Below are 17,840 nucleotides of genomic sequence, written 5' to 3' on the forward strand. Positions count from 1 at the left end.
GACGAGGACAACCACTGGATAATTTTTAAAGATGTGGATCCTTCCTCGGATGAGATATTTCTACTTCTTGCAAATCACAACACATACATAAATTCATTAAAAATAAAATAAAATAAAATAAAATTTATGCGCATGTCAAACCATGATTGGCATGTTAGTAGTTCCCACTCAAGGAGATCAGTATTTTCCTTCTCAATACTAATGTTTAACGCTTGAAAATGCTCAAAATCTAATATATTTAGTCATGACTTGTAACCCTCAATGTGAAATTCTATATTCTCAACCTATAATAGTTGGAATGAACTGCATTAAATAATATGAACAATATTGCAACTTTCTCTGTGAGTGAGGGAGTGAATCACTCAATTGACTGGGAAAAATGGGAGGATGAGCCACAAGCACTTCTCGAAGCAGGTTCTGTATACCAGTTATTTTCTTCACGAGTGAGAAAGTTGGCCTCTGCAATAAAATTCCAAGGAAAAATACCATGCTTTAGACAAGCCTTGATATATCTCAAAAAAAATCTTTATATAATTTTCCTATTCTTTCAATCAAGCCTAAAATTATTCCAACAAAATAGGCGATCTAAAACTTTAGGCAACGTTCCATCAAGTGATGATTGACTTTCCCATTTCATGGTTGTCCATGATTAGCTGGGAGGAGGTTTCATAGCTATTGGATAAATAAATGATTCAAACAACAGCACGGGAACTAGCAATTATAGCATGCGTCAACAATTACTTCTTTGTTATCTTTTATTTTCTGCTCAGCAATTCGTAATAAACATGCTTCTGATGAATTTCTTTTACATTATCATAGCTAGTTAATACTCTTGATACAACTATGTTGTAAAAACATCAGATACAGTGCAATAGACTGACCTGACAAAAACACATCTTTATATTCATCATCATCATAAACGAATTGGGGAGGATCTGGAGAACCAATCCCAACAATAGTGCTTCCACTGCATCAACAATATTGCGAAAAATGGAAATGATGCAAATGTCAAATGAGTTTGTATCAGTAAACAATAATACATGGCAATATATGTTCTCCATGCAAAAGTTGACAATGTGATGTTTTTGCACAATGGTTTTCATTGTGGGCCATTTCACCATAAAACCCTGTTACAGATGAGGGGGGACTAGGGATACTTTTTCATCACCCATCAACCTGACAGCTTCGGCGTTTTAATGAAATAATGATAAAAGCAAGAGTTTAACTGAATATTCCAATAAGTGCTAAAATGGATGTACCTTCCAGACATAAAAACAGCACCATATTGTCCACAGCTTGCTGAAAGTACACGCTGTTTTAATCTTTTAAGAGATGGAAGAACTTCAAACGCTGGAGGTTCTGCAAATAAACACATATAAAAAGTTTGTAAATGGAGTGCTTTTTAGATAAAAGGATGGAACTGTAGCAGTCCAATACTTTATGACCCTGTTGAGACCCAAGACCTACTCTTGAAAACAAGCAAGGTTTCTCTAGTTCTGTAACAATGTCAATTCGGTACAAAGTTCTATGCAAAATATTTTAACAACCATCACATATGGAAGATTGTTTAACACATAATGTGATGCAGGGCAGCGGCTATAAGCTGCTGTCCAGCGACCCAAACATACCCAAAATACGGAGAATAGAAGGATAAAGCAATAGAATCGAAGTTGGAACGAAGATAATTGAGTTCTAGGGCAAAATCCCAATAGACACTCTATAGACTAAAGTCTAAAATTATATTCATCAACAAAAACTAAATACAAGAGTCTCTTAATAGCCTATTTATACTAGAATATAGAAAACCTAATTGACATAGGAATTAAAAACCTAAACAGGAAATTAAACCAAATCCTAGTAAGAATAGGAAAATAAGTAATAAAATAACCTATTAATTTAATATAACTAAAACTTAGCCTTATTGGCTGATGCCCACTTAGATTAGGAAAGTCTAATAGATGCTCCCGCATCATAATGACTATAATTTGAATGTGTAAAACACTTCTAGATATAAAACAGTTGAAAGGCAATCAAACACGATGCCTTAGATGAACCTCTCTGGTCATGTATACATACCTAAATCATTGATGCAAACATCCTGTGATATTCCATTCCTTGAAATTTTCTCCAGCAAAGTTACAGGATCAGCCTTACTAGTTCTATCCAATTGAAGGCGCTGAAATTGTTTTTTTTAAAAAGAAAAAGATTCTTAAAAGAGATGGTTTCAATATATTGATGCAGATTATTATTAATCCATTCACTACATTTAAATATGCAATACCTTGTAAACTTCAGCTGTTGAACATGCCTGTTGGGGCTTTATAAGAACCATTGGAAGGTCGAATGGTAGCGGTGGAGGAATATTTTGAACAACCTGGACATCCAGAACCAGAGCTGAAATTTAAACTCCCATAGAAGTACCAGACATTTTGAGGACAGGCACATATATGGTACAAAAATGCACCTACGTGCGTCAAATTGTTCTGTACATGTTGGATAGATTGTTCCATACACTTTCTAGGGGTGGAAAACAATTATGAATATATTTGCAGAGCCATCATCTGAAATGACATAGAGTGACCAACACACAATAAGAAACAGATGAAGTTCTATCTTTGTAATAAATAGACATACCTCACCTCGACCAGTACAATAGGCTGCTCCTTGAGAGAAAAAGAAGGGAACATCTGAACCAATCTCACTCGACCATTCTTGGAGTTCCTTCTCGGTGGCAAGAAAACCATTAAACTGATTTGCTGCCCAGAGTGCAGTAGCAGCATTGCTGCTTCCACCACCCAGCCCTGCTCCTGTGGGCACCTTCTTGTCAAGATGAATCTGCCAAAAACAATTTACATACAAAATATGTATATTTAGTTACAGCACCTAAGGTTGATTAAATTCGAAGAGATGCCAAGTTAACATTCAAAATCTTCTCAATCACCTAAGCATCTATTCTTACCCAAAAGAAATTGTTGCTACCAGTCTTCTTTCTGTAAAGGTTAAGGGCCTTAATAATCTGCAGAAAGAAGGTTCCCAATCACAATGTCCCAAGATTAAGAACAACAGGCAAAAAAGAAAAAAAAACAGTGCCTTACCAAATTTCTATCATCAAGGGGGACCCCAGGCACATTGGTTGACAAACGATCTTGAGCTTTTGAGGGTGACAAAGAAAACTTAATTACATCTCCAAGGCTTATTACCTAGTCAAGACACCAGGAGACATTTGGGGAGTAAGAGATGTATGTATATATAGAATACAAATGATGTGAACTTAATAACAGAAGAAGCAGGGCATAAAATTTCGACTTTCAGATTTTCTTACAAAAGATCATGTAAGCAGCAAGTAGTTATAAATTTGGATGGACTCACGTGAAAGAGAGATGCCAAATCATGAAACCCATCTTCCCTTTTGTTAGTTATTCTCAAGAAAACATTTATCTGCACGAGAAAGGTTTGCCAAATTCAACACAAATTGGAAAACCCAGTTGCCAGAAAATGCAAGAAGAAGCCCCGTAATGACTTACCTTGCAAGGTGAGAATAGAGTGAGCCTTGAAACCGGAGCGGCTTCCTTGTCCACCTCATCTGCCAGCTTGTTTATCCTTTCATCAGGATTGTACACTATCTAGTCACCAAGAAACCCAAAATTTAACAATCAAACAAGCATTTATATACAATTGAAAGCCCAGTGAAAAAAAACATAGAAACAACAAGAACTCAAGAGAGTCCAATTTGAATTTGAAGCATAACAAAGAATTGAGATTGAAGTACAACCTCTACTTGTTTTCTGGCAGAAACCATGAGTCTGACAAATGGGGTCCTTTGATTTCTAGACTTTGAGTCAAAAAAAGAGGACCCATGTGACCTGAACGAAGAGAGACTGCGATTTTCAATAATATTGGGAGATGGGTGGAAGATGGGGCTATGGCAGAGAAAATGAGAGGAAGCCATAGTTCCAGAGTGCACAGAAACGCTGGGCGAGACTTGAAGAGCTTGCCTGAAGCTTTGAGTATTTAGTCTTTTGAATATATGTGGTATTTACTTATACCTTCAGGAACAAAAGGTATCAATTTCTTCACACATTTTGCTACTCCTCCTTGTCCTGTTCAGAAATGGGTTTGGTGGGATTACGAAAAGAAAAACACTCGATTAGAACGGCAGTAAAAAAAACCGAGTCAAAAGTGTATTTGTGGGACAAATGCGGAAAGCGTCAAATCCCAATTGGCAATGCCTGCTCATACCCAATTTTTCAATCGCTTTAAGCGAAGAATTAATTTTTTTCAAAACTAGGAAAGGCAAATAGTCATCTTTTCCTTTTCAACTCGGTCAATTATGGTTCTAGTTTCCTCAGTTTCAACCATTAATGGTATAGCTACCTTCCTCTTTGGCCTTTCCATTCTTATCTTTCCCATTCATTTTGTGTCATCTGTATTCTGCTTACACCTATATTTGAGTATTTATGGCATGCTGAGCATCTTCAAGGAAAAAGGCAAAAGAGTGGGCAAACCTAATTTGCCTTGCCACATCAGCATTTTCATGCTCCAAGGGGAAAGGCAAATGGGTAGGTAAAATATACCTACTCTATTGACCAAAAAAAAAAAATACCTACTCTATTGACCAAAAAAAAAAATTACCTACTCTCCCCACTACTCTCCCCAACAAGGCAATATTGCGTACTTCAAAATGAAGAGGTATATTGAGCCCCACTTGCTTTTTATAATAAAATATCATCTCCACTCTCTCACCTACTTTCTATAAAATATAATAGTAAATGTAAGATAAAAATAAATAATATAATAATGGTTTGTAGACTTACATTGCCTAGTCACTTGGAGTGACAAACTTTTTTCATGAGGCAAATGGGTAGACTTGCATTACCTATTTCATTTGCCTCTTCCCTTGGAGATATCAGTAATGGGGATCCTGAGTTTTTGCATTTAGAGAATACACATTTACCCGCATTTAATAAAATCTTTATCATTCAAATCATCTAACGACTTAAAGCAAGTCACATCATCTAGAGGATAGATTTGTAATTTTCTTTGAAAATTGAGGTTAATAGTCCCTCCGTCTCTCAACCCAATATCCATAAACCTCATCATGACTATAACTCCATTAAGGACTACGCATCCATCTTCCAAGTTCCAACACTTACCCAATTTCCTCCTTTCAAGCCATCTAATTCCTATTTATGTTCATCCTCCTCATGACTGCTTGTCATAAGTTTCAATGGCCATCGCCCAATATTTCCATCCTCCTCCATATCCCCAATTTCATTTCATTATAAAAAAGAATTTATTTATTTATTTTAATTTCACTCATATCTTCTTTTTTGTATGATGGTAGATCCCCTAACCCTATCCCATAATGGATCCTCCAATTTGAGATCAGCAAGATTATTATAAAATTGGTATTATGGAAGTGGCCTTATGTTTGTGTAAATTACAAAGTCGGTTGAGAGCAAGATTGGTAATTTGAAATGGGTTAGTGTTTCACAGGATCGGTTTGAGAATTTTTGATTACTCATCAAAAAAAGAAAGGGAGAAGATTGAGAATGACAATGAAGTTGGTTCTGAGGAGAAAACAAGGAGTAACGAATGTCGTTATCATTAATAAAGGCAAAAACATATTTAGCTGACTTGGCTTGCTTTAAGTCGTTAGATGATTTGAATGCTTGAGATTTTATGAAATGCGGGTAAATGCGTACTCTCTAAATGCAGAGACTCGAGATCTGGTAGGCGTATTAGAATCATCCCAATTCATTATTCTCATGTGTTTTTTTTCAACCACAGGACCCGAGATTTCCATCTCATAAGAGACTCCTGCGTCAAGCGTTGCATTAAGTTCATATAGTTTTCGAGTATAATCCATCGTTGCTTGCTCATTTCCTTGGTCCTTCACAAGAACGGTTTCTTGTACAGCTCATCCTTAAGGACGTTGATTCTATGCTTACACACAAGACTACCCCTCTTCTCGAAAGCTTCACAGGGACTACTTTATGACAACGGACGACCGCCCGTAAGGGGTTTACTGCACAAGGCCCCTGCGATACTTATACATAAGGAATAAAAAATTATTTTAATGATTTAAAATAATTTTTTATTATTTGTTTGTCCACCTGGAAGTCCATGTCATTAAAAAATGGGGCCCATGTTTGACACATCAGCATTTAACGAACTTATTAACGGTTTGTGTAACGGTGGGGGTAATTTGTAGGTTTTCCAGGAGTTTGAGTATGGAGTTGTACATGTCTTACAACATATGTATGAATTTGAAAATGACCCTATAGTTTGGGGGGTTTTTTTTATGGAAGTTCCATGGTAAAATCTGTAATCAAATACCCTCAAAATGGGGAGTCAGATAAACTAGGGAGAGTAGTTGATCCGATTCCAATTTCTTATTCCCAAATTCTTAACTTTCCTAATTCATGACATCCCTCATTCCTTGTAAGTAAATGTGTCATGTATTAAAAATTATGTATTAACTTTAAAAGAAAAATATTAGTGTTTGACATTTGTTAAGGCAAGATTTATGTGTTGGCATGTTATTAGCCCAAAATCATGTTATGTAATATTTAGGATAGGTCGAGTAAGGTTCAAGTGATGAAGATTTGATTGGAAGTGATGAAGAGGAACAATGGTTTTGAAGCTCTAAACAAGGGCGGAACCTGGAATTTAATAGTGGGTGGGCTAGCTAAAGTTATTAGCTTAAAATCCAATGATATTTTTTTTGTATTTACAATTTCTATAGACTTTATATAAATGAAAGTACACATTAGTATAAACCATACTAGTTATAAACACAAGAAAAAAAATGGAATTAGAGCCATATTATTCGCGAAAGGAAGAATTTCATTAAGAAAAATGGTTCTTTTTTAGAGAAAAATCCATGAAAATAAAATAAAATTGGAGAGTTAGAGCTAAGGACTTTAACCTTATTGTGGGTTATTGGTGTTGGGACAGTCTTTGACACTATATGCAAATGTGAAAAAGCTCTAATGATGCGTATTGGTGTTGCCAATGTATGAAATTGTGTATTTTTATTTATTTTTAGGTTAAGATACTGGCTTATATAGGTTTGATTTTTTTTCCCCACCAAAAACATCACTAGGCTACAACCCATCAGAGCCCACATAATGGTTCCGCCCATGGCTCTAAAGCACAAGGTTGTCTCAACTCATGATTAGGAAAGGTAAGTTTGACTTAGAGACAACGCATGCATTCATAGGTGGTTAGACGTTTTATTTACTCATCAGTCAACTTGACGTGATGAGCAGAGTGCCTTAAAGTGCTTAGAATTGCATGCAATTTTAATAGCATGTTCATCAAGATGTTAGGTTTCTTGTACAAAAGTTTTGGGGCACAATTTGCATTTTTGGAAAAGGTGCACACTATCTTTTTCTGTTTTGGAGAGTTTTAAATTGTTTTTTTCTTCCTAATCTTTTAGGGACTCTTTCCTTTTGTTGGTATGAGTTTCCTAGAATTTCTACACATGTTTTGTTTTAGGAATTTTGTTCCTAATCCTATTGGGTCTTTTTACATCTTCCTAGTTTGATTCTAAAACAAGTTTTAAGTCTATAAATACTTGGTTTTCGTAATAGTAAAAAGACACAACTCACATACAATATCTTTGTGCTTCAAACGTCGTTTCTTGAGTGAGTTGATTTTTCATATATGAACTCCTAGGGTTTAAAATCTTTTTCTTGAGAGAGTTCATCGTGCATATATGTATAGTTCAAGTAGATCGTTCCTTGTTGAATCTACTTGAATTATAATCTTCATTCATACATACATCTTTGAGTCGGTGACTTGTGCCTTGCATGTTGAGCCAAGAAGACAAGTCTTGGTTGGTTTGTGCCTCAAGGTGATTGATGAACGAGGGGAGTTTGTGCCGCACTTGAGAAGATGAACGAGAATCAATTCTCAAGATTGGAGAAGTTGCAAGAGGCGTGAGGTTCGGCTACCTTATAGAAGAGTCAAGTATGTTGAGTCGAGTCGAGTAGAGTCTTTTATGTACTTCTTGTTATTTTTAGTAAATTGTTTTCTAATTGGCAAAGTGCTCGTGGTTTTTTAATCTCGTTTAGGGATTTTTCCACGTTAAAATTCGTTGCGTACTTTATTGCTTGTTTATTTGATTGTTTTTAGAATTGGATTTAATTGGATTAAGTTTTAATTTGGGAATATTAAAATTGGACTTAAAATATGATAAAAGCCTATTCACCCCCCTCTAGGCTATTGGGTGGTCTAGCCACGCAATTTCAACATTAAATATATAGATTTATTTGTAAGTGTAATACATGTGGCACAAAATGAATAGAAAATGCAAGAAGGGAAAGTCAAGAGAGAACTCCTCTAATGGGAGATTGTTTGGCTTCTTAAAAATGCAGAATTTCCATTTCACCCATATAGGAATGTGAGCCACCATCTCATTATCGCCATGTCATCCATCACTACCATGTGGACTGTTGTTATCGGTTCAGCTACACCAAAATCGATTCAGCTACAGCCTCAACTTGAGATACTCACAAGTCACTACTACAAAAATCGAAATAGACGATGGTAATCCAACGTCGTGTATTCGGTTTTTCAACCGTCGTGAAATTGAGCGACATCTTTTGATGCATAAAACCACGACGGTAAATCCCCGTCGTCTATTATTTGTAAAGACGACGCTTTTACTCAAAACCGTCGTCTATTATATGTAAATAGACGACGCTTTTACTCAAAACCGTCGTCTATTATGAAGTAAAGACGACCCTTTTTATATTAAAATGGTCGTCTATTATAAGTAAAGACGACCCTTTTTATATAAAAGGGTCGTCTATTATATGTAAAGACGACGGTTTTTTTATAAAAAGGGTCGTCTATTATTAAGTAAAGACGACGGTTTTTTTTATAAAAAGGGTCGTCTATTATGAAGTAAAGACGACCCTTTTTATATGAAAATGGTCGTCTATTATGAATTAAAGATGACCCTTTTCATATAAAAAGGGTCGTCTATTATATGTAAAGACGACGGTTTTTTTTTATAAAAAGAGTCGTCTATTATTAAGTAAAGAACTATGTTTTATTATATCAAAAGACGTCGGTTTTGTTAAAAAGCCATCATCTATTAAATGTGAAGACGACGATTTCTTGAAATATTGTCGTCTATTAACTCTAAGACAACGATTTTGTAGTAAAACCGTCGTTGATTGTATATAAAATGACGTTATGGTGTTAAAAGAGGTCATTGATAATATATACAGATGACGGTTTTTCCAATAAAACCATCGTTTTATTATCTTTAGTTTTTTGAAGAGTCAATAGTTATTACATAGTCAACCAATCTTTATTCTATTACATAAATACTTCCTACCTATAATTAGAAATAACGGAGCTCACAAATTCTACTAATTTGATTTTAACTTCATCAATTTGTTCTTGGGTTGACTTAGCTCTGCCTTCTTGCACATTTTCCAAGTTGTTGGTGTCGGAAAAGGAAAGACCTGCACGAAAGAGACCCCAATACTCTTAAACATAAACTTGTTTAGCAGTAACCTAACCTTAGCAAAAAGATCTATGCAACTCTAGAATGACAGCAGAACACAATTGGCATAATTGGCAAAGTACCTGTTCTTGTGGTGGCACCATAACAAATGAAAAATCAGAGATTCAGAAAATTAACAATGTAATTCCAAAATAATTAAAGTAAACAACAAAAACAAAAAGTATTTTGGACCTGATGATGTTGTCGGTCCAAAAACAAACGGATCTAGTGAGGGATGGGTATGTTTTGCCTCATCTTCTTCGTCAGCTTCTTCTTGATTACGAAGGCCTTGTGGGACGGCTGTGCATATTTATAAAAAACCCAAATGAGAAACTCACTTAAATCCCACGAAATTAGCACAATACATGAACAAACATATATATATATACCGATTTCCATAAGTCTTTCTAGATCGAGTCGCTGAGTTTGATGAGCGAGTTGAGTGCCTGAGAGCGAGATCTTCTTTGAAGAAAGTGAAGGTCGAGATCTTTCAAATCAAACCTTTCAACCAGCTTTGATTCTCAAATACAGAACCTCCCTCTACATCTTATGGATCTGCGAAGACCTCAATCTCTCAACTCCTTCATTGATATCGATTTTTTGATGATTTTGTAGAGAGTTTCATGAGGGTGTTTTAGAGAGTGCAGGAGGGTTTCAAGGAGGGAGAGATAAGGTTTTCAAAGACGGGGGAAAATCTGAAAATTTGTCGAGCGCGAATTCACTTAAGTAGCCTTTTTTTAGCGTGTTTTAAAAGACGACGCTTGTTAATGAGAGATAAGGTTTTCAAAGACGGGTGAAAATTTGAAAATTTGTCGAGCGCGAATTCACTTAAGCGGCCATTTTTTAGCATGTTTTAAAAGACGACGCTTTTAAAAAAAAAACAGTCATCTTAACATATAATAGACGACCCTTTTTATATAAAAAGAGTCGTCTTTACTTCATAATAAACGACCCTTTTTATATAACAAGGGTCGTCTTTACTTCATAATAGACGACCATTTTCATATAAAAAGAGTCGTCTTTACATATAATAGACGACCCTTTTTATATAAAAAGGGTCGTCTTTACTTCATAATAGACGACCCTTTTTTAAAAAAACCGTCATCTTTACTTCACAATAGACGACCCTTTTTTTTTAAAAGCGTCATCTTTACTTCATAATTGACGACCCTTTTTAAAAAAAAACCGTCATCTTTACTTCACAATAGACGACCCTTTTTTATTTATACTTTCATTAAATACAACATAAGATTTTGTGGTATCCACTAGTGTAAATATTTTAAATTGAAGATCAAATTGAGTCATTGTATTCATATAGGGTCAAGGAGTGTAGCTGTAAAAAATCATCAAAATCGGAGTTAAAATAACCGTTAAATCTTGATTTTTCATTTATAACCGTCGAAATGTTTTATCCCGTTACTTAATCTCTGATTTATTTATTTTTCCGATTTTTGGCGTATATGATCTCGATGTGTAAACAAACAAGTGTGACGGTTGGATCGTTGAAATTAGTTTCGTAGAATGCGTATGCCATCAAAACAATATATTCACTAACAATTAAGAGTTTATTTATACTTTCATTAAATATAACATAAGATTTTGTGGTATCCACTAGTGTAAATATTTTAAATTGATGATCGAATGCAGTCATTGTATTCATATAGGGTCAAGGAGTGTAGCTGTAAAAAATCATCAAAATCAGAGTTGAAATAACCGTTAAATCTTGATTTTTCGTTTATAACCGTCGAAATGTTTTGTCACGTTACTTGATCTTTGATTTAATTTTTTTTCCGATTTTTGGCGTATATGATCTCGATGTGTAAACAAACAAGTTTGACGGTTGGATCATTGAAACTAGTTTCGTAGAATGTGTATGCCATCAAAACAATATATTCACTAACAATTAAGAGATTATTTATACTTTCATTAAATATAACATAAGATTTTGTGGTATCCACTAGTGTAAATATTTTAAATTGAAGATCGAATGCAGTCATTGTATTCATATAGGGTCAAGGAGTGTAGCTGTAAAAAATCATCAAAATCAGAGTTGAAATAACCGTTAAATCGTGATTTTTCGTTTATAACTGTCGAAAAGTTTTGTCCTATTACTTAATCTCTGAATGTTTATTTTTTCCGATTTTTGGCTTATATGATCTCGAAGTGTAAACAAACAAATTTGTCGGTTGGATCGTTGAAACTAGTTTCGTAGAATGCGTATGCCATCAAAACAATATATTCACTAACAATTAAGAGTTTATTTATACTTTTATTAAATATAACATAAGATTTGGTGGTATCCACTAGTGTAAATATTTTAAATTGACGATCGAATGCAGTCATTGTATTCATATAGGGTCAAGGAGTGTAGCTATAAAAAATCATCAAAATCAGAGTTGAAATAACCGTTAAATCTTGATTTTTCGTTTATAACCGTCGAAATGTTTTGTCCCGTTACTTGATCTCTGATTTATTTTTTTTTTCCGATTTTTGGCGTATATGATCTCGAAGTGTAAATAAACAAATTTGACGGTTGGATCGTTGAAACTAGTTTCGTAGAATGCGTATGCCATCAAAACAATATATTCACTAACAATTAAGAGTTTATTTATACTTTCATTAAATATAACATAAGATTTTGTGGTATCCACTAGTGTAAATATTTTAAATTGGCGATCGAATGCAGTCATTGTATTCATATAGGGTCAAGGAGTGTAGCTGTAAAAAATCATCAAAATCAGAGTTGAAATAACCGTTAAATCTTGTTTTTAAAAAACCGTCATCTTTACTTCACAATAGACGACCCTTTTTAAAAACAAACCGTCATCTTTTCATATAATAGACGACCCTTTTTTTAAAAAACCGTCATCTTTACTTCATAATAGACGACCCTTTTTAAAAAAAAACCGTCATCTTTACTTCATAATAGACGACCCTTTTTATATAAAAAGGGTCGTCTTTACTTCATAATACACGACCCTTTTTATAAAAAAAGCCGTCGTCTTTACTTAATAATAGACGACCCTTTTTATAAAAACACCGTCGTCTTTACATATAATAAACGACCCTTTTATACAATAACCGTCGTCTTTACTTATAATAGACGACCCTTTTATAAAAAAACCGTCATCTTTACGTATAATAGACGACCCTTTTTATAAAAAAAGGGTCGTCTTTACTTAATAATAGACGACCCTTTTTATAAAAAAAACCGTCGTCTTTACTTATAATAGACGACAGTTCTTTCAAAACAACCATGTCTTTACCAAAAAAAGGACACTTGATTTTTAAAAGACGACGCTTGTCATACCTGCTGTCGTTGTTTTTTGGTCATATTTTAACTCTGAAGAAAAGCTTTTTAATAAGACGACGCTTTTTTATTTGTGTGCGTCGTTATAAAAAAATTCTCAACAGTATCTCCATTTTTTAGTTGTTTAAGTCACTTATCCACGACGGTTTTTTGTTACCGTCGTCTTTTTAAAAACAACGACGGTTTTTTGTTCTGCCGTCGTCTTTTTCTGGTCGTCTTTTGCCCTTTTTGTAGTAGTGAGTGCACGAGCCGTTAGGTAGTATAGCATGTGTAAGTGCAAGGTCGATCCCACGATGATTGATGATAGATTGATTTAATTCGATTCCCTGTACAAAATAGAAATTGGGTGTTTTGATTAGGTAAAGAAAATAGAAACTAAACTTAAACGACGAAAGTAAACACGTAAATAAAAGACAAAAATAACTAACTCAAGCAAATCAGTTAACAAGTTCAATTCAGATTCACGGATTGATTCTAGCTAAAATATGATTAAGCCATGGTGTCTGGTCCTAACCTTGTATTCCTAATTCCCTAATTTGATCATCTGTTGTCGAACCTAAATTAAGCATTAGAGATCCATTAAGCATAGAAGAATGTTTTAAACAACCAAGCATGTATCTAATCCCTGTTGTCAAATGTCCATACATACTCTTCCTATTCATACTTCATTTCGAATTAAAACATATGGTGTCTACTCTTAATTCAAACCAAGATAGCTAACATACAAGTTTTAATGGTGATCAATCATTCAAACAAGCATATTAACTTATAAGCATAATGAATAAGAAAAAAAAAAGAGGGAATAGCTACTCCCAAATAGCAATAAAAGAGTTAGAACCAAGCCGAGGAAATCCATCCGGAAGCCTCTCCTGAAGAAGGATGGAAGCTTGAAGAGAATGTTGAGCTAGTACCTCTTGATCCTGACAAGCTGATTGGTTCATAATTGTATATCATTTTGTACCCTTCTAGCTTATGATTTGGTTATGTTATTGAGTTAAACTTGTGCTTTTAATCCATTTTCTGTTTTGATAAGTCCATAATTTCATACACTTGCTTGCCTTCTTTACTTAGTGATTTTGCTTAGTTTCTCTTTATTTTGAGTCACTTACCTCTATTTGTGTGTTTTGTAGGTTAAGATAGCAAGAGATCACATTTGATGCAATCCATGCATGTTAAGGGCTGATTGGGATAAGAGCAAGAGCTTAAAGACAAAACCAAAGTTGGGCCACACTTCTTGTCAGTCCAGTTTCGTAAGTCACCTTGCAGGTCTCATTTCAGCAATCTGCACAATTCGGATGAGGAGACATTCTTCATAGCAGTTGTTCAATTGGGTGTCTAGTATAACATATCCAAATTTCAGCCCAATTGAACATATCTGGAGTCCTTAGCCCATCCAACATTGAACCCTGCTCAGGAGGATTTGCAGCTGCCAGCTTTGAGCCTTGTCTCCTCCTTTAAGCCATGTGCCTCACCCATGCTGCAACTGACTTTGGATCCAACATAATGAGTGAAGTGGGGAGGCATTCCAGCTATGAAATTCTAAAGGAGCAAGTTGGTACATGCTGGAGTTATTATAGAGAAAGCATGTGCATGCATGTAAAGCAAAGAAATGAAATGAAGTCAATTCCAGTCTCTGTTCGGCAGCCAACTTGCAAGGGCCAAAACGCACACTTCTACTGGTCCGATGGAAATACTTTCTTCATAGAAGTTGTTCCAATGGGTGTCTAGTACAACATATCCAAATTTGAGCCCCATTGGATACGTTTTGAAACCTCTGGCCTTCCTACACCAAGACTGGTTCAGAAAACTCGTTTTTCAGCAACCAAAAGGCAACCACATGGGTTGGCAACCAAAAGGCAACCACATGGGTTGGCAGCAAAGGCAGCCACATCTGATCACCTTTGAACCCATGTGAAGATGCTTAAGGTGTAGCAAAAGATGAAGGATGGTGTGGGAATCCATCATGTTGTTCCTCCCTCTTAGCCCTATAAATAGAGAAGCCTTCAAGCTTCATAAATCACACCCCAAGGGGGGGGGCTCTCAAACACTTCTCTAGAGCTCCCTTCCCTTCTCTCCCTCAAATTCTCTTAGTTTCCTTTCTAGTTTTCAATTGTTGTAATGAAATATTTGTGCTGAAATTCTCCTTAAGTTTTTCAAGTTCTACTTTACTTTTATTTGTAATGTACATTCTTTCTTAAGTATTCAAGTTTAATTAGTTTCCAAGTTTCAATTATGATTTTTGTTCTTATTCATTATGCTTATAAGTTAATATGCTAGTTTGAATGATTGATCACCATTTAGGCTTGCATGTTAGCTATCTTGGTTTGAATTAAGAGTAGACACCATGCTTTAATTCGAATTGAACTATGAATAGGAAGAGTATGTATGGACATTCGACAACAGGGATTAGATACATGCTTGGTTGTTTAAATTGTTCTTCTATGCTTAATGGGTTCCTAATGCTTAGTTTTAGGTTAGACAACAAATGATCAAATTAGGGAATTAGGAACACAAGGTTAGGACCAAACACCATGGCTTAATCATACTTTAGCTAGAATCAATCCGTTAATCTAATTGAACTTGGGAACTTATTTGCTTGAGTTATTTCATTTTTCTTGTTTTATTTATTTTCTTTTTCATTTCTGTTTTATGTAGGGAAAATGAATTAGATCATTCAATCATCAATCCTCGTGGGATCGACCTCGCACTTACATATGCTATACTACCAAACGGCTCGTGCACTTGCGAGTATCACAAGTTGAGGATGCAGCTGAATCCATTTTGGTGCAGCTGAATCGAAGCAACAAGTTTTTGGCGCCGTTGCCGGGGATCGGTAACATTGTTTGATTCTATTTGATTTTCCTACTTTTTATTTATTTATAATGTTTAAAGTCTACTTAGTTCTCTATTGTTCATTCCTAATCCTTTTAATTCCATTTCAAGTTTGTGTGTTGGTTTTAGCAATTTATGATAGCTTAATAAAAATGGAGAGAGATGGCAACCTCAATCATAAGAATGGGAAGTGTGGAGCAGTGGGAGAAGTCGACCTCCAAGTGCATCCATGCTCGACCTAATTGCTTCAAGGGGAAGCATTTCAATCCTTTCTCTTCTTTGAATTCTGTTTATGTCTGTTATTGTTTTTGCCTTTTGGTCCGCGTTGGGTTCTTTGTTTTTCTGTGCTGAATCCAACCATATAAAGAACGTAAAATTTGGACTTATGGTTGGAAAGTTATAGCCTAAAAACTGAACAGAGGTCGAAGCTGAAAAACATAGAAACGAATCTGTCCAAAGGGTGATAAATAGGTGATAGAAAGTGCTGTTTGTGTTTTTCTTTGGTTTCTTGGTTTGTTTCTTTTAGTACAACAATTTATTGAGTTTGTTTGAGTTTGTTTAGAGTACTTAGTTCATTTTCATTTATGGTTTGTTGTTTCATTTTATCTTAATTTGTTTTTGTTTTTTTATCTTAAAAATTTAAAAAAGATTTTTTGATATGAGCTGACTTATGGTAACCCCAGTGAGCACTTCTGTCAATACAGTGTCTAGGAGTTCTTTAGGCGACACCTTCGGTGTCTAAGAAGTTTGGGTTTTAAGCGGGACCATTGTGACCCCTCCAACCTTCCCGGATCCCCTGGCTGTGTTTTCTGAGGCCCTTAACTGGTCATCCGTAAGTTGCTTGTATATTCGTGTGTTTTCAAATTAAGTTTTTTTTATTTGTGTTTTCTTTGTTTTCTTTTCTGCTTTGTTTTTGTTTTTGTTTTGTTAAGTTAGTTTATGTATTTATTTACGTGGTATGGTTAGTTAGTTTATTTCTGAGTGTTAAAACATAGTTTTATTTTATTTCAAAACGCTGCTTAAAAACAAAAAAAACAAAAAAAAAAAAAAACAAAAAAAAAAAAAACTTCTTCTTCATCTTCTTCTTCTTCATATTCATCTTCATCTTCATCATGGCTTGCCTCTATTGTCTCGCACTTGTAGAATCTGCAGCAGCTCTACATGGTCATCATTTTTCCTCTGCAGTGCTTCCACATGCTGAGTGGCACAATAGAGCCGCTTCTGCAAGTCCGCCACCATAGCCTTCAGGGCAGCCACCTCCTCGCTCAGAGCTGTACACTCCCGTGTCCTCGCCAGTAGGCGCAAGCCCAGATTTGTGGCCGAGACCGCTTGGAGCGCGGTATAAGTGTGGGACTCATCCACTGCCACCTTGTCAGACCTGTGTGCTATATGCCAATGATCTGCCGGTGTGAGCTTGCTGCCAATCATGCCTCCCAGCAGCACTGCTCTGTTCGGCCTTGCCTCAGCAAAGTTCGGTATTGCCTCAGCAAAGTTTGAGGCCGTGCCGTGATGATATGTGGAGTTTGGGAAGACAGGAGTTGGAGAAGCCCTTGTCTGGGCATTCGGTGGTGCAAGTGAGAGCTCAAGGTTTAGATCATCAAGGTGAGTACATGAGGATGCCATTTGTTTTGCTTCTGAATTTTTTGATGTTTTTCCTTGAGTTTGCAGGAAGAAATGCTGGGTATCATCCGCTTGCAGAGGTGTGGTTTAAATAGACATATGCTGATGAGAGAGAGCCAACACCATTTCGGATTTCCCGGGCATGCTCGACCTAATCGCTTCAAGGGGGAGCACATTAACTTTCACTTTACTTTTCTTTTTTCCGTGTTTTCTGGTGTTTTATGTTTTTGCCCGTTACTTTCATTTTCTAGAGCTTTGTGTTTCTGCTTTTTCCTTTCGGCTATCATCTTTATTTTATTTTAGTTAGGGAACTGCGCTTTCTTTTCCGTTTTCTTTTTCCTTCTGCAACTTTACTATTTTATTTCCGAAACAAAATAACCAAAAACAAAAACAACGAAAATAAAATAAAAACAACAATAATGCAGTAGGAAATCATTTCTTCACAGTGCTCGGTGTCTCGACCATTGGAGCTTTGAGTTTGGCCCTCTGGCTGTCCTCTTCCAGGGCTTCACGCACAGCTTCTTGGGGCTCATCACTTGAGCTCCCAAAGAT

At 35.5% G+C, this 17,840-nt stretch overlaps 1 protein-coding gene and 1 long non-coding RNA gene across 2 annotated transcripts; both read right to left on the reverse strand.

The window, feature by feature from the left end:
• Positions 1-84: 84 nt before the first annotated feature.
• LOC110755790 (4-diphosphocytidyl-2-C-methyl-D-erythritol kinase, chloroplastic) lies at positions 85-4,143 on the reverse strand. Its single transcript, XM_021957071.2, has 11 exons — positions 3,773-4,143; positions 3,525-3,623; positions 3,370-3,438; positions 3,096-3,200; positions 2,960-3,016; positions 2,635-2,835; positions 2,282-2,374; positions 2,077-2,176; positions 1,260-1,359; positions 882-967; positions 85-459 (listed from the first exon to the last, which is right to left on the reverse strand). Exons 1-11 carry the CDS (start codon positions 3,947-3,949, stop codon positions 359-361), a joined length of 1,188 nt encoding a protein of 395 aa, XP_021812763.1. The 5' UTR covers positions 3,950-4,143; the 3' UTR covers positions 85-358.
• Positions 4,144-9,259: 5,116 nt separating this feature from the next.
• On the reverse strand, positions 9,260-10,385 carry LOC148294775 (uncharacterized). Its single transcript, XR_015834986.1, has 3 exons — positions 9,916-10,385; positions 9,719-9,826; positions 9,260-9,485 (listed from the first exon to the last, which is right to left on the reverse strand). It is a non-coding gene; the product is annotated as an uncharacterized LOC148294775 (long non-coding RNA).
• Positions 10,386-17,840: the final 7,455 nt, after the last annotated feature.

Source organism: Prunus avium, chromosome 4, assembly GCF_965620075.1.
Source record: "Prunus avium chromosome 4, drPruAviu1.hap1.1, whole genome shotgun sequence".
Classification (NCBI taxonomy): Eukaryota; Viridiplantae; Streptophyta; class Magnoliopsida; order Rosales; family Rosaceae; genus Prunus; species Prunus avium.

Excerpts from the sequence above, each read along its gene's own strand:
- LOC110755790 (XM_021957071.2), bottom strand. The coding sequence starts at position 3,949 with ATGGCTTCCTCTCATTTTCTCTGCCATAGCCCCATCTTCCACCCATCT. Across the intron at positions 2,375-2,634 it reads ATTGTACTGGTCGAGGTGAG|GTTGTTCAAAATATTCCTCC; the intron begins GTATGTCTATTT and ends CTGGATGTCCAG. Across the intron at positions 2,177-2,281 it reads CAACAGCTGAAGTTTACAAG|CGCCTTCAATTGGATAGAAC; the intron begins GTATTGCATATT and ends AAACAATTTCAG.